Source organism: Mustela putorius, unplaced genomic scaffold (assembly GCF_011764305.1).
Source record: "Mustela putorius furo isolate JIRA1106 unplaced genomic scaffold, ASM1176430v1.1 tig00000198_pilon_pilon_pilon, whole genome shotgun sequence".
Taxonomy (NCBI): Eukaryota; Metazoa; Chordata; class Mammalia; order Carnivora; family Mustelidae; genus Mustela; species Mustela putorius.
In genome coordinates, this window is record NW_025421311.1 from 1,024,030 (window position 1) to 1,040,587 (window position 16,558).

The 16,558-nt window shown below is 46.4% G+C and overlaps 1 protein-coding gene across 1 annotated transcript; it reads right to left on the reverse strand.

Moving 5' to 3' along the window:
- Positions 1–1,635: 1,635 nt before the first annotated feature.
- Positions 1,636–14,537, reverse strand: LOC101672187 (stromelysin-2). The gene is given in 10 exon segments (XM_013062395.1): positions 1,636–1,736; positions 7,195–7,298; positions 7,964–8,123; positions 12,423–12,534; positions 12,536–12,561; positions 12,692–12,834; positions 12,925–13,166; positions 13,779–13,833; positions 13,835–13,886; positions 14,516–14,537. Coding segments are annotated over 10 exon segments (1,017 nt in total).
- Positions 14,538–16,558: the final 2,021 nt, after the last annotated feature.

Consider the following 16,558-nt stretch of genomic DNA (forward strand, 5'->3'; position numbering starts at 1 on the left):
AGCTAAAGAGCTTGTTCTACCTATGTCCTGGATTGTGTCGCTTTTCTGCTTAGAAACTCCTCTAACGGGGCGCCTGGGTGGCTCAATGGGTTAAGCCTCTGCCTTTGGCTCAGGTCGTGATCTCAGGGTCCTGGGATCGAGCCCACATCGGGCTCTCTGCTCGGCGGGGAGCCTGCCTCCCCCACTCTCTCTGCCTGCCTCTCTGCCTACTTGTGATCTCAGTCTGTCAATTAAATAATAAAATGTTTAAAAAAAAAAACAAAACTCCTCCAGCAAACCCATGATGCCCTTAAAATAAGACCTGGCTCGTTAATACACAGGACACAGTGGAGTCCTCCGACCTGCTCATGCCACACTCTCCCCCGACACACAATCAGGCACCACCTTCTCAGACCCTGGAACACACCAAGATTTTCCGCCTCTTAGCCTGGACGTTATTCTGCATTTCCTCCTCCCAGAGGGGGGAACCTCCTCCCACCCACCCCACCAGCTGACGGAAGAAGATGCTCTTCTCTCTCCCCTTGCACTACTGTCCCAGGAAAGGGTCCTTGAGCAGCCGGACTTTAGCGGGCAGCTCCCCCAGCCCCAGCACCGCTCTCCCCTTCACTGTGTCATTTCTTTAATAACAACCTCATAATTACCTATCTATTTGTGTTGGTTGTGCTTGATTTCTTACTCCCACCATATGGAACTCGAAGAGGTGGGGCTCCGTGAGTCTCTGTCACTGCCCGACTCCTCATCCTTGACACCGTGTCTGTTATCTCAGTGACTCGGTAGGAGAGGGAGCAAGTTCCTGGTGGCCCCCCGTGGGGTGGGAGGCGCACGACTCTGTGGCCACAAGCCTGTCCCAGGTTGGCAGGTGCTCAGAGTCTGTGACTACTCGGCCACTACCACCGAGAAAACGGGAAGCAAAGAACATTCTACTGACGAGTGAGGACAATAGAGCAACTGAGCTTCCAGGGCAGTGAAGAGGCACCACTAAGAGAACATTTGGGTTAAAAAAAAAAAAAATAGGCGGCTGGATTTCAGACTAGTTTTGTTTCATGTAAGTGAGAACACACACTGCACGATTTGCTTCTTAAATCCAAACATTCTCGAACTCTGTTTCCCGACTTTGTCCAGACCCAGTCCTACACGACTACTGTTGACCAAGCTCTTTCTTCCTCCGATGTGTTAGGAATGCGTAAAGATCCGGAGGTGGAAAGAATGTCCTGTGGGTGAAGGGACAGAGAACCGGGGAGGACGCACGACCGCCCCTGGGACCGTCACGGAAGATGTCCTCCTTCTGCACCACTGACAGAACTTCAGGGAAGGGCTCAACCCACACTATGGTCATTGTATTAAAAGTGAATTATTCTAGGAAGAAGGAATGGGTCAAAATTAAAAATCTTTATTAAATACCAAATAAAACACCCACGGAGATACATTCTTTGGTGCCCGCCATTGCCTCCAACTTCCATTCAGCGTGATCCGACAGCAAGTAAAGGGGCCCAGATCAAAGCTCCAGGACCATGACCATGTCTACAGAGCTCAAGCTCTTTGGCCACTAAACAGAGGGGGAAACTCATCATGTGGACTTATAATAAATTAGGCGAATAATTATTATATTCATTTGAATCAATCTTCTTTTCTCATCTAACAGTACAACCAGCTGTTACTCTTCAGTGTGTGTGTTATCGTCCTGGCATTGGGGTCAATGGCAAACTGTAATGGTCCTCTGAAGAAATAGAAAGATCCTGGAAATACAGATGAGGGAAATAATGAGAGATCTTCGAGTGAATCCATTCTGCACCACACATAACTCAGAACAAGAGCGAGCTAGTGCAGGACGGCAGTGATCAGTGGCCGCACGCGTGTGCTCTGTCATTTGTGGCATCTCTCCTTCCCCGAAAAATGGGAGAGGTCACTAATGAGAACAAAGTGAAAGTTAGGGAGAGTTTGTGGTTTCCCCAAGGTAACATCTCTAAGGAAATATGGAGGAAGAACTCCATCTTCTCAGATTTCAAAGCCAGAGCTCTTAAAACATTAGATTATGTAGTCTCCAAAGTAATAAAACTCTATGGTATTTTAAATACTCCGCTTTTTCTGCATCAATTGAGAGGACCATGTGGTTCTTCTCTCTTCTCTTACTGATTTGTTCTATCACATTGATTGATTTGCGAATGTTGAACCATCCTTGTAGCCGGGGGACGAATCCCACCTGGTCATGGTGGATAATCTTTTTTTTTTTTTTTTAAAGATTTTATTTATTTATTTGTCAGAGAGAGAGCAAGCGAGAGCGAGCACAGGCAGACAGAGTGGAAGGCAGAGTCAGAGGAAGAAGCAGGCCCCCTGCGGAGCAAGGAGCCCGATGCGGGACTCAATCCCAGGACGCTGGGATCATGACCTGAGCCGAAGGCAGCTGCTTAACCAACTGAGCCACCCAGGCGTCCCATGGTGGATAATCTTTTTAATGTGCTATTGAATCCTGTTTGCTAGGATCTTGTTTAGAATCTTAGCATCCATATTCATCAGTGATATTGGTCTGAAATTCTCCTTTCTGGTAGGGTCTTTGCCTGGTTTGGGGATCAAGGTAATGCTGGCTTCATAGAAGAGTCTGGAAGTTTTCCTTCTGCTTCAATTTTTTGAAACAACTTCAGGAGAATAGGTGTTATTTCTTCTTTGAAAGTTTGGTAGAATTCTCCAGGGAATCCATCAGGTCCTGGGCTCTTGTTTTTTGGGAGGTTTTTTTTTTTTTTTAATATTTTATTTATTTATTTATTTGTCAGAGAGAGAGAGAGAGAGAGAGAGACAGTGCACAAGCAGGCAGAGGCAGAGAGAGAAGCAGGCTCCCCACCGAGGAGCCCGATGTGGGACTTGATCCCAGGACCCTGGGATCATGACCTGAGCTGAAGGCAGTGGCTTAACCAACTGAGCCACCCAGGTGTCCCTTTTGGGAGGTTTTTGATCACTGCTTCAATCTCATTACTAGATTTCAGTCTATTTAGGTTGTCAATTTCTTCCTGGTTCAATTTTGGGAGTTTATAGTTTTCCAAGAATGCATCCATTTCATCTAGGTTGCTTAGCTTATTGGCATATAACTGTTGTTAATAACTTCTGATGACTGTTTCTACTTTCTTGGTGTTAGTTGTGATCTCTCCCTTTTCATTTATAATTTTATTAATTTGGGATTTCTCTCTTTTCTTTTGGATTAGTGTGGCCAATGGCTTATTGATCTTATTGATTCTTTCAAAAAACCAGCTTCTAGTTTCATTGATACGTTCTACTGTATCTCTTGTTTCTACCTCAGTGATCTCTGCTCTAATCTTGATTATTTCCCTTCTTATGTGTAGAGTTGGTTTAATTTGTTGTTGATTCTTCAGTTCCTTAAGGTGTAGAGAGACAGCTGGTGTATTCTGGATTTTTCTATTTTTTTTGAAGGAGGCTTGGATGGCTATGTATTTCCCCCTTAGGACTGCCTTTGTTGTATCTCATAGGTTTTGGACCGAAGTGTCTTCATTGTCATTGGTTTCCATGAATTATTTCAGTTCTTCTTTGATATCCTGGTTGATCCAAGCATTCTTAAGCAAGGTGGTCTTTAGCTTCCAGGTGTTTGAGTTCCTTCAGAACTTTTCCTTGTGATTAAGCTCCAGTTTCAAAGCATTGTGATCTGAGAATATGCAGGGAGTAATCTCAGCCTTTTGCTATCGGTTGAGTCCTGATTTGTGACCCAGTACGTGGTCTATTCTGGAGAAGGTTCCATGTGGACTTGAGAAGAATGAGTATTCTGCTGTTTTAGGGTGGAATGTTCTGTATATATCTATGAGGTCCATCTGGTCCACCGTGTCATTCAATGCTCTTGTTTCCTTATTGATTTTCTGCTTCGATGATCCAGCATCCATTCCTGATTAAAATGCTTCAAAGTATAGGGATAGAGGGAACATTCCTGAACTTCATAAAATCTATCTATGAAAGACCCACAGCAAATATCATCCTCAATGGCAAAAAGCTTGCAGCCTTCCCGTTGGGATCAGGAACACGACAAAGATGCCCACTCTCACCACTCTTGTTCAACATAGTATTAAAAGTTCTAGCAACAGCAATCAGACTACAAAGAGAAATAAAAGGTATCCAAATTGGCAATGAAGAGGTCAAACTCTCTCTCTTCGCAGATGACATGATTCTTTATACAGTAAACCCAAAAGACTCCACCCCCAAACTACTAGAACTCATACAGCAATTCAGTAATGTGGCAGGATACAAAGTCAATGTAGAGAAATCAGTGGCTTTCTTATACACTAACAATGAAAATACAGAAAGGGAAATTAGAGAATTGATTCCATTCACTATAGCACCAAGAACCATAAGATACCTGGGAATAAACCTAACCAAAGAGGTAAAGGAACTGTACTCAAGGAACTACAGAACACTCATGAAAGAAACTGAAGAAGATACAAAAAGATGGAAGACCATTCCATGCTCTCGGAAGAATAAACATTGTTAAAAATGTCTATACTGCCTAGAGCAGTCTATACTTTTAATGCCATTCCCATCAAAATTCCACGAGTATTTTTCAAAGAGCTGGAGCAAATAATCCTAAAATTTGTATGGAATCAGAAGAGACCCCGAATTGCTAAGGAAATGTTGAAAAACAAAAATAAAACTGGCGGCATCACGTTACCTGATTTCAAGCTTTACTACAAAGCTGTGATCACCAAGACAGCATGGTACTGGCATAAAAACAGACACATAAACCAGTGGAACAGAGTAGAGAGCCCAGATATGGACCCTCAACTCTATGGTCAAATAATCTTTTTTTTTTTTTAAAGATTTTATTTATTTATTTGACAGAGAGAAAGATCACAAGTAGGCACAGAGCCAGGCAGAGAGAGAGAGAGAGAGGAGGAAGCAGGCTTCCTGCTGAGCAGAGAGCCTGATGTGAGGCTCCATCCCAGGACCCTGAGATCATGACCTGAGCCGAAGGCAGCCGCTTAACCGACTGAGCCACCCAGATGCCCCTATGGTCAAATAATCTTCGACAAAACAGAAAAAAATATACAGTGGAAAAAAGACAGTCTCTTCAATAAATAGTGCTGGGAAAACTGGACAGCTATATGCAGAAGAATGAAACTCGACCATTCTCTTACACCATACACAAAGATAAACTCAAAATGGATAAAAGATCTCAATGAGACAGGAATCCATCAGAATCCTAGAGGAGAACACAGGCAGTAACCTCTTCGATATCAGCCACAGCAACTTCTTTTAAGATATGTCTCCAAAAGCAAAGGAAACAAAAGTAAAGATGAACTTTTGGGACTTCCTCAAGATCAAAGCTTCTGCACAGCAAAGGAAACAGTCTACAAAACAAAGAGGCAACCCACGGAATGGGAGAAGATATTTGCAAATGACAGTACAGACAAAAGGTTGATATCCAGGATCTATAAAGAACTCCTGAAACTCAACACACACAAAACAGACAATCATATCAAAAAATGGGCAGAAAATATGAACAGACACTTCTCCAATGAAGACATACAAATGGCTATAGACACATGAAAGAATGTGCATCATCACTAGCCATCAGGGAGATTCAAATTAAAACCACCTTACACCAGTTAGAACGGCCAAAATTAGCAATACAGGAAACAACATGTGTTGGAGGGAATGTGGAGAAAGGGGAACCCTCTTACACTGTTGGTGGGAATGCAAGTTGGTGCAGCCTCTTTGGAGAACAGTGTGGAGATTCCTCAAGAAATTAAAAATAGAACTTCCCTATGACCCTGCAATTGCACTACTGGGTATTTACCCCAAGATACAGATGTAGTGAAAAGAAGGGCGATCTGTACCCCAATGTTTATAGCAGCAATGGCCACGGCCGCCAAACTGTGGAAAGAACCAAGATTCTTTTCAACGGACGAATGGATAAGGAAGATGTGGTCCATATACACTACGGAGTGTTATGTCTCCATCAGAAAGGATGAATACCCAACTTTTGTAGCAACATGGACGGGACTGAAAGAGATTATGCTGAGTGAAGTAAGTCAAGCAGAGAGAGTCAATTATCATATGGTTTCACTTATTTGTGGAGCATAACAAATAGCATGGAGGACAAGGGGAGATGGAGAGAAGGGAGTTGGGGGAAATTGGAAGGAGAGGTGAACCATGAGAGACTATGGACTCTGAAAAACAATCTGAGGGTTTTGAAGGGGTGGGGGGGTGGGAGCTTGGGGGGACCAGGTGGTGGGTATTGGAGAGGGCACGGATTGCATGGAGCACTGGGTGTGGTGCAAAAATAATGAATACTGTTATGCTGAAAAAATTTTTTAAAAATGCTAAAAAAAAGAAAAATGTAATGCTGGGAATCACACATGCTGGGAATTATAGTATCCTGATTCAGCCTGTTCAAAAGCTCCTATGAATTCTCTATCTTTCAAAATAAATTTGCATTTTATTAATTTCAAAATAAATAAATAAAAATTAAAAAAACAATTAAAGTATAAAAAAAAACTCCCGCTTACCCCACTAGGTCTTAAAGTGTAGTGGGGGGGGGCAATTGGACCGAAGAGCATCAGGCCAATCGTACAAAGCCCCGGAGGCCCACTGCCCACTCCATATGCACCAAAGTCAAGTTGTCTTAGTGATAAGATCACGAGCCTCATGTGTTAGGATCCTCAGACCCTCCCTCCCATCTCCCTGCAAATTGTCTTAGAACGAGCATAGCTGTTACCTTCTCATCTGCCCGTTACCAGGGATCAAATTTTGTCTATCTCAAGGACATGGGAAGTCTATTATTTTTTTTTAGCAAGTGAATTATTTAATGTAGGCAATGCGTGACTGCCGCAGAAGTCCAGGCAGGTCTGGATGGGATGGAAGAGAGCAGGCAAGAGGATGAGAAAGGAGGACACCTGCCGTCCGTAAGCTTAGCTCGCACCTGGTTGCATGTTTATAGCAACGTAGTGACCTGAGTCACGTGGTGTGAGAAAGCACCTTTGGCAGTATGGGCAGGTATGAAGCAGAGACTTGGAAATTATTCAGGAAAAACAAAATTTAAACTCCAATTACAGAAATTAGAAAGTTAAAATGTTCAGAAGTTTAGAATAAAAAGGGTATAAGATTGAGTGATTTGAAAATCATTCAGATTCTTCACGTGATTTTCATACCATAAAATGCCCCCGAGCATCCCCATTGGCAACGAAAGGAGTGCCTCCTTACCAAAGTGCTGCTGAAACACGGCGTCAACCTCTGCAACCCCGGGAAAGTCATCTGCTGTCAGTCTGGGGAAGCCTTGTTCCATGGACTGGCTGTTTTCATCAAATCTGTACCGAGTGAAGAAAACACAGCTCCACGTCACGCACACCGTAGTATTACTGCCCCAGTGTGGGATCCCAGATCCCTCTCAAGTCAGGAGAAACAAGTGTCAAACATTTTAGGACTACAAAAATTTATCACTTTCCTGGATGATAAGCTTAGCACAGAAACTTTTTTCTCCAGGGACCAGAGTATCAGGTTGTGCCATGGGAGTTCTCTCTACATATGTCTGAGGTCAAGTTTCCAAGCCTCGACCCAGAGGCCTGATGCCTTCCTGCCAGAAATGCATGAGGACCACAAGCACAAGACATGGGAAGTGAGTTCGTCATTTGGCTGAAAAGCTCCTCGTTTGCTCTTGCACCTGCCCTGTAGACCCTGTCTCTACAGCCTGACACACCTGCACTTCCCATGGGGGCCTGGTGTCTGGACAGGTGGCAGGTGGCAGGTGGCCTCTCCTGATGTCTTCTGGTCTCTGGATCTATGACCCAGTACCCAGCCATTCTGAGAGCCCATTACTATATGGGAGAAGCCGAGTAACTGTAAGTTGTCTTCTTCACAATCAGAAGGTTGTTAGTTAGAGCAGGGTAGAGGGTGGGAATGGGGGAGTTCCTTCAGGAAAGAGGGTAATTTCCCTAACAAGGCTTCATACAAAGCCATTCCATCCGAGTCTTACCGCCAGCATTTGTCCCCTACAAAGAAGTACGTTTTCTTCTTTTCCTTATCAGAAAAGGCTGCATCAATTTTCCCCACAGTTGCAGGAAAACCCAGGGTGTGGATGCCTTTCGGATAACCTGCCTGTACCTCCGTTCCTCTCATGGCCTCGAACTGACTTCCTATTGAAAAAGGAAAGCCAAGACATTTTAGTGAAGACTTGTGGTTTTAGAAAAGGTTTTAGTACATTCTTGTGCAAAACCGGAATCCTTGGTTTTAATTCCAACCACTAACCCAAAGCCCAGGCAATAGCCAGTATTTCACCAATATGCCCCAAGTGAGCGAGTGAGTCAATGAGCTGTTAACTCTGGTCCCTGCCCTTTCTGGGTCGTATGTTTATTATCTGTAAATAGGAGAGTTTATTACAGTTTATAATTACGGTGACTGGTCCTGGTCACTGGTGACTTCTTAACCTAAGTATCTAACGTGGAGCTGTTCGTGTGTCTGTGTCACTAGGTTGGTTGCTTACGGGACACTTTCCCTGGGATCTCGTGGTCACAGGTGCGGACTGCGCTTCTTCTGACACCTTAGGAAGCCACCCGGAGTTCAGCGACTTAGGGCAGCGGGACCCTCAGCGTCTCTGCTTCTCCTCCTCACACCTCCCCTCCAGGCCAATCCCGAACCGCCGCCTCACGTCTCACCGGGCTGACACGTCTGAAACGCCCGTCGCGGTGCGGCTCTCCTGCCTCACCCGCGTGAGGCCGATCCCATCCGCCTGGCTCCCGCACAGTCTCCCCCGGGAGCAGACGGCGCCTTCTGCCCTGAAGACCTTTCCTACCCTCCACACGCTTGGCCCCGGACCACACAGCAAAGTTCTCCTTCAACACGCATCCTTAACGGCACCTCCTCCTCCACTCCACCTCCTGGGTGTGGGGCCCGGCTGGACCCTCCACCCTGCTCTGCCCGCGTGTCTGCACTCCCAGCTTCATCTCAGCCGCCTTCTCTAGAACAGGAGCCTCGCTCGGGCTCGCCGCCCGCCAACGAGCACAGTGCCCAGCTCGTCGCAAGACCATGTAAGCGCTGGGTGAACTAACGGCCGAGTGCCGTGCTTCAGAGCTACACAACCCTTTGCGACATCCGGCACAGCGTCACAACGTTTCGTTGACTCCTCATAAAAGTGAGATTGTCAGAAATACCTAACTTCGAAAAATCCCCACACAGGTTGAGGTTTAACCATTTTCCCCAAAACTCAGAGTCAAGGGAAAAAATTAAAAATGGAATTTGAAAAAAAAAAACCCTGAAAAATGAACAAAATTATAAACACTACATATCAAACCTTGTAGAAATGAAGCAAAAGCTGAGAAAGGGGTATTTGCAGGTGTATAAGTTTACACCAGAAAAGAAGAAAGGGCTACAAGTTAAGGACCAAGCTTAAGGTGTAAAACACAACAGAATAAGTTCAAAGACAGCACAGAAGGGGTAACAATGCTGCAGACAGAAACAACTTAAATAGACCATTAAAACACAATAGAGGATTAGCAAAGCTGAACATTCATTCTCTGAGAGGATGAATAAAATCATTACACATCCTGTAGTCCCAGAGACGGGTAAAGAGAGAAGCATGAAGATTCAGTATTAGGAAGGACAAAGTGAGCAAAACTTCAGCAATAATGAAGATAAGAAAATAACACTCAGAAAGTTCCTTACCAGTTGACTTAAAAACACAACAAGTCAATACAGTTTTAGAAAAATATGCTAGCAAAACTGATTCAAGAAGTAATAGCAGCTCAAAGAGGAGATTAACTGTGGGACAAGTGGAAACAGCAGTTTACAAATCTGATACAGGAGCAGAGAGGCCGTGTCTGTCCCATTAGCTACTGCACCCATCCTTGCACTGACACTACATTATTTCATCCACCCAAGCGCTACAATAAAGGACATTCCTCCTCATCTTCTTCTTCTCCAGGAGCATCCTGCCTATTCTTTTTTATTTTTTTTAAAGACTTTATTTATTTGACAGAGAGAGAGAGAACAGAAGTAGGCAGAGAGGCAGGCAGAGGGAGAGGGAGAAGCAGGATCCCCGCTGAGCAGAGAGCCCGATGCGGGGCTCAATGCGAGGACCCAGGACCCAAAAGCAGCTGCTTAACTGACTGAGCTACCCAGGGCCCCATCCTGCCTATTCTTGGCCTTTGCTCTTCCATACAAGTTATGGAACTAATTTGTGAAGTTCTGTGAAAAATATTTTGGCATTTGAAAAGAAAATATTTTGGCATTTGAATGGAAAATTCCTTATGTATCCAGATGTGTCTATCATTTGTGTCTATCATTTCTATATTACATTACTATTATTATACTATACTACTATATTACATTATTATTGTTACATTTCTGTATTAGTTATTACTATTTTTCTATTCATGAACATGAAATAGCATCTATTACTTAGGTCTCATTGATATTTTGTTTTTTTAAATTTTTTAAAAAAGATTTTATTTATTTGACAGAGAGAGACAGTGAGAGAGCAAACATGAGCAGGAAGAGTGGGAGTGGGAGAAGCAGGCTTCCTGCTGAGTGACACATTTTGGGGCGGCTGTCACTTGGCCCCAAAGCATTCTAAAAGTCCATCCATGATAGGGGCGCCTGGGTGGCTCAGTGGGTTGGGCCACTGCCTTCGGCTCGGGTCATGATCTCCAGGTCCTGGGATCGAGTCCCGCATCGGGCTCTCTGCTCGGCGGGGAGCCTGCTTCCCTCTCTCTCTCTGCCTGCCTCTCCGTCTACTTGTGATTTCTGTCAAATAAATGAATAAAATCTTAAAAAAAAGTCCATCCATGATAGATATATTATGCACTCATTAACATTTTTGAAAAAAGTAGCAGGAAAAATACACCTATTTATGTTTGTATGGGAATGGAGTGTTTTTGTAAAGGGACAAAGGGTGGGTCGAGGTGGTCCCCCATACGGGAAGAACAAGGCTCTGCAGAGGTCAGACGTGGGAGAGAGATTTTTCTTTTCATTCTGTCTTTTGGTGCTATTTGAATATTGTGCCAGAAACACTTTTTCTGAAATTAATTTAAGTAGTAGCATTTGTCAGCAAAGGTAAAGATACACTTCTACTTCTCAAGACGCACCTGTGCCTTCTGAAACAGGACGGGGCTGATGGGATTTAAATGTAGCAATTACTCATTCACTAATTCAACTCACTCACCACGTGGGCCAGGCCTGTTCCAGGTCCTGGGGCCCCAAAAGTGAACCACACACATAAGACCCCATGCCTTCATCCAGCGTACGTTCTAGGGACTCAGAATGATCTCTTTGGTCAGGGAAAGCTGGTCACTTCACCACAGTGACAATGATAAACATCGTTTCCAAAAGATATTTTTTTGGGAGGTACCAAGACTACCGTGTCATCATGTGTGAATCATCATTGTCTCTACAAATACAAAGTCGGTTATTGTTCAAATTTAGTAACATGTGCCAGAGATAACCTTGTTTGAAATTAATCGCAGAGGATTTATGTTATTCCTCAAACTCTTATGCAACAAAAACTGGTCATTTCCTGTGGGGATTTAACCAGAGTTGTTCTTCCTCCTTTTCAAAATAATCCAATAATTTTTGATGGTTAAAAACCTTTCCAGGAGTAGGTGCCAAAAGGGATAGACACAATCTTTAGTTTAAAACAGAAATATGTCCAATAACAGTTTTCTGCAGCCCAAGGACAGCTGAATTCAGCTTTTCTTTATATGATAAACATTTTTATTGAAATTAACAGTAGAGTTAATTTAACCAAACCTCCAAGTAATTATGCAGAACAGAATAGTTGTTTGAATAAAATAAGAACATTTCTTGCAGCACAAGTTTTTTACTCTCAGTAAAGATGCTCTTTGCATTTGCATTAAAAATTCAAACAATCTTGAAAATAGCAATTTTCTCAATAGTGTTTGTAAACTTCAGGCACCACTTGAAAAAAAAATAACTAAAATGTAGTTAGCTTTAGTCATTGTGTTTAAACCTAGTAAAAGCTTTCAGAATTAACTTAGGAAGAAAAAAAAAAAGCTCCTAAGCTAGAGATAGTTACAGGTTCACTTAAATAGAGGACTTAACAATTTCCTTTATTTTCCGACATTTTCGCTGATATTTTAAGAGAAAGAGTTCAATGGAAAGACAAGAAGAAACCCAAGGGCACATGTTAGGTTGGAAGTGATTCAATGCAATTCATTCTACCTTTATCATTTCCAGTTAAAATCATCAAAAGCATTGTGAAAATGCCCATTCTAAAACCTCCTTGGGACCCTAAGTTGTGGAAGTGAGATGGAATGGTGCCTCCAGGTTTGCGCTTGCTGGGAGGAGGAAGGACACGCAGACCTAATTCCACATCGTGGTCATTAGTTTGTTACCTTTACTGCTCATTCTGAATGGTCCAGGTATTCTTGGACAGTGGTAGACGCTACTCCTGAAACCGTCCCGAGAGGTAGGTGACCCACCTGACCGATTCTCCACCCAGAGTTCATCCTCATCAAGTGAGCATCTCTTATGGAGACTTACTCTTATGCCAGGGCCAGGCGGGTAGGCATGCGCCAAAACATGTCCCGGACCCATCAAAAGGGCTAAAGTCTCCATGATCTAACAGAGAAAGTGTTTTTATTGGAAGGATAGGAAATTCGGATCTCTTTGGAGCACCCTCCCCCAATAGCAACTAGATAAATGGATGCATTTCATGGTTTTTGTGGGGTTTTTTTCCCCTTTGTTTTACTTCTAACTGCGAAGATCTTTATGTCAGCCTCTCCGTCATCAGCCCTGGAGGTCAGTGGGGTCACCTCCTGCCAGAGGCTCAGGGCTTCCTCAGTGGCAGAATCAGCAGCATCTCTTGGCAAATCCAGTGTAGAAGTCATAATCCTTTAAGAGGAAAATTGACGAAGTTATTTTCTCCTGTGATAGTCATTAGTAAAATCTGGGTAGTGTGTGAAAACCTCTTTGTCCCATTACCTGTAGGTAAGGTGGGTTTTCCTCCACTTGGGCATGCCAGGGAAGATGGTGAAGCCGCCGACGTCGGGAACGCCACACCTGGGCTTACACACCATCTCCACAGTGTCCATGTCCAGCTTCCCCATCACTTCCAACCCGAGGAACTTCTACATTTCTCGGATTTTCTCAATGAGGGGAACACCGTCCCTTCTAAGAGATGGTTTCACATCTTTTGCAAGGATGTAGTACTCTTCCAGGTATTGCTAATGGGGTAGTAAACAACAGAAACTCAACATAATAATATAAAAGATCAAATTGACCTTATTAACTAGTTCATGAGTTGTCAGCAACCCATCCAAGACATGTAAAGGAGTTCCATCCAGCTACAGAATAGGAGGGGTTTTGAAAGGCAAAAAGGGGGTCGAAATTTATACTGTTAATACAGACCCTGTTCAAGACTGATTTAGGATAAATTCCTTTGCCTACACATGACAAGTAATGATATGAAAATTACTACCTACAATTATTTGAAAATCAAAATGAGTATGTCTGTCCTCCCTATTGCAACCACAGACATTCTAAAGCCAGGGACGTTTCATGCATTTTTCCTTTGCTCCCCTCATTTGGCCCCAAACAGCTGCTAGTGTCTTCTTCCATGAGCTGGAGGGGTTCGAAGCCCTTCCTGCCCCTTGCTTCCCTTCTCTGTTCAAAGCTACCGACAACCCATCTCCAGCACTTGCCAGTTTCCTGGGGCTAACTCATTCCTGCACAGGGACCACCAGTCCAAGCCTCCTCCGGGTTGCGGGACGAAGCCGGCACATTTGTTCCCGCCCCTGGGATGGGCCGCGGCTGCGGTGGCCGCCCTCACCAAGTACCTTCACAAAGTCTACGTCGGAGTCCTCCTTGCTCGCGGCTCCCCTCAGTGGGTACGACGGGCAGACACAGCAGCATGAGGACGGCGAGACGCTGCACTCTCAACTGTCCTTACATGAGAGAACACCTGCTGTCGGCTTCCGTGTCTCCCCTCGGCAGATGTCCTTTATAAGGGGACGGGGCTTTATCTGAACAGCATGATTCACACCTGTGTTTTCTTCTTAATCTGAAATCAAGAACACTCATAAAAATGTAGTGGGAAGCCTTCCCCTTTTAAACGTGGATGAAGATGGAGGACCGGTCTCTGTGTTTGCACGGAGGAGGAAGGGCGGGCTCTTCACCTCCGTGTGTGTGTTGAGAAACCGCCAGGTGGCCTGGCCATGTGGTGCCCGAGCAGGCCGTTTCCTTCTAAAAAGACTGGATTTTAAACTCAAATATAAGCAGGTTAGGAACGCATGGATATAACTCTGGTCGAACTGTGGGCGCTGTGCTCCAGAAGATCCTAGGAGAGAGGCTTCCTTTCTGGAGTTCCAGATCTCAGCCCTTACTGATTTTCAGACGGATTCGCTGTCCCTGGGGAAGGGGGCCCGAGCGGAGGAAGCCGGCGCTGGAAAGGAGGCTCTGCTGAGGAAGGGAGGAGCCCACGGACCGTCCTGTCCTGTCCGCTCCCTCCGAGTGGACGCCAGGCACTCCGGAAAGGCAGGCTGGCTCACAGTGGCCACCCCCCAGAGCTCATTACCTCGCAACCAATCAGATCGCATATTGGGCTGAAAACTACATCCTACCTTCTTCTTTGCTTCTTCTTCTTCTTCGCTTAAAAAACATGTTTTCGTCCTCATCCTCATCGCCCCCAGCCCCAAGTGCCCAGGAGGGGATGGGTGGGGACTGGGCACCGGGAGTGATGCTCAGTCCTCCCGGCCACCTCACTTTCCCTCTGCTTTCCCCAGCCCAGGGCGGTGTTCCTCGCATCCCAGGTCTGCAGTGACTTGTTTCTACAAAATCCGCTGACTAATACGGAGACCCTGAACTCTCTGTAGAGCCGCACCCCGATTTTCTCTCACTCCAGAGTATTAACTCCACCGTGCCTGAAGGACGTGTCCCGCTGAAGCCACGGAACGATCAGTTCCCGACTGTGCAAGGACAGTCCCTCACGGCCCCGCCCAGCGGAAGCTGGCCGCCGGCACGCGGTGGGCTTCCAGGGGGAGGCGGCTCTCGGCCACAGGGTTAGCTCGGGCACGGCGGCGTGGGTGGCCCTCGGCCTGGGCGGACAGCAGGACAGGGAGCGGGTCTACCATTTTGGGGGGGCCATGGTTTCGTCGTCTGTAAAAATGGGGTGGACGGGGGCTCCTGGGTGGCCCAGCTGGTTAAGCGACTGCCTTGGGCTCCGGTCACGATCCTGCAGTCTCGGGATCGAGTCCCGCATCGGGCTCCCCGCTCGGCGGGGCGTCCGCGTCTGCCTCTGGCCCTCTCCCCTCTCACGCTCGCTCTCTCACCTAAATAAAGAAAGAAAACTGGGGCGGACGCAGCCTCCCTCACGGGCCGTCCTGCGGGCCTCCGCTGGGCACGGGGCTTCTCTCCGCGGCTCCCGGGTCTTCCGGTGAAGCGTGTCGGCGGCGTGCGCGGGCGATGCTCCCCAGCACCCAGCCAGCTGGGGATGCTGGTCTGCATCGGAGTCACCGCCTCGGCGGCGTGGGCACATCCCGCTGACGGCTCTGCGGTGCTCGGACGACGCGGGGGGACGACGCGGCATGACCTCGCGCGGGAAGCGGCGCCGCGGTTCTGACTGACAAGAGGAGCAGCTCTCGCGGGAGCGAAGCGGCGCATGCGCGATCGACCCGGACCCGGCGCGTGCGCGATCGAAGTGGTCCCTGCGCGTGCGTGATCCACACCAACTCGGCGCACCTGCGCGCAGTTCAGGACCCGGGCGGGCGCGTCGGGCTGGCCCGGAGGGGCTCCAACTCCTCACGTGGATCACGTTCCAGGGTGCGCGCGGTCGGGCAAGTGCAGAATTGGTCCTTACAGAAAAGCTAAAGTGTTTCTAGGTACAAACCCTGGGCGCCAGGCCCTTGATGCTTAGAACCACCCAACGGGGTAGACTCGGAGCGGGAAAATGGCTTACTGATGCGAGGCCGGCGGCGGCCAGGTGGGAGAGGAGGACCCAGGGTGCTGACCATCACGCGCACCTGCGGGCCTCCTCGGTCAGCCTTTGAGGGTCTTCCTCGGTCTTTGGGCCTTCCAAAACGTCTGCCTTCGGCTCAGGTCATGGTCTCAGGGTTGTGGGATCGAGCCCTGCGTCGGCTCCCTGCTCCAGGGGAGCCTGCTTCTCCCTTTGCCGCCGTTCCCCCTGCTTGTGCCTGTCTCTCCCTCTCAAAGGAGCAAATAAAATCTTAAAATCTTAAAAAGAAATAAAAAGATAAATACCCAACTTTTGTAGCAACATGGACGGGACTGGAGGAGATGATGCTGAGTGAAATAAGTCAAGCAGAGACAGTCAATTATCATCTGGTTTCACTTATTTGTGGAGCATAACAAATAGCATGGAGGACATGGGGAGATGGAGAGGAGAAGGGCGTTGGGGGAAATTGGAAGGGGAGGTGAACCATGAGAGACTGTGGACTCTGAAAAACAATCTGAGGGGTTTGAAGGGGCAGGGAGGTCGGGGTACCAGGTGGTGGGTAATAGAGAGGGCACAGACTGCATGGAGCACTGGGTGTGGTGCAGAAACAATACTGTTACGCTGAAAATAAATATAAATAAATAAATAAAAAGAAATGAAAAGAAT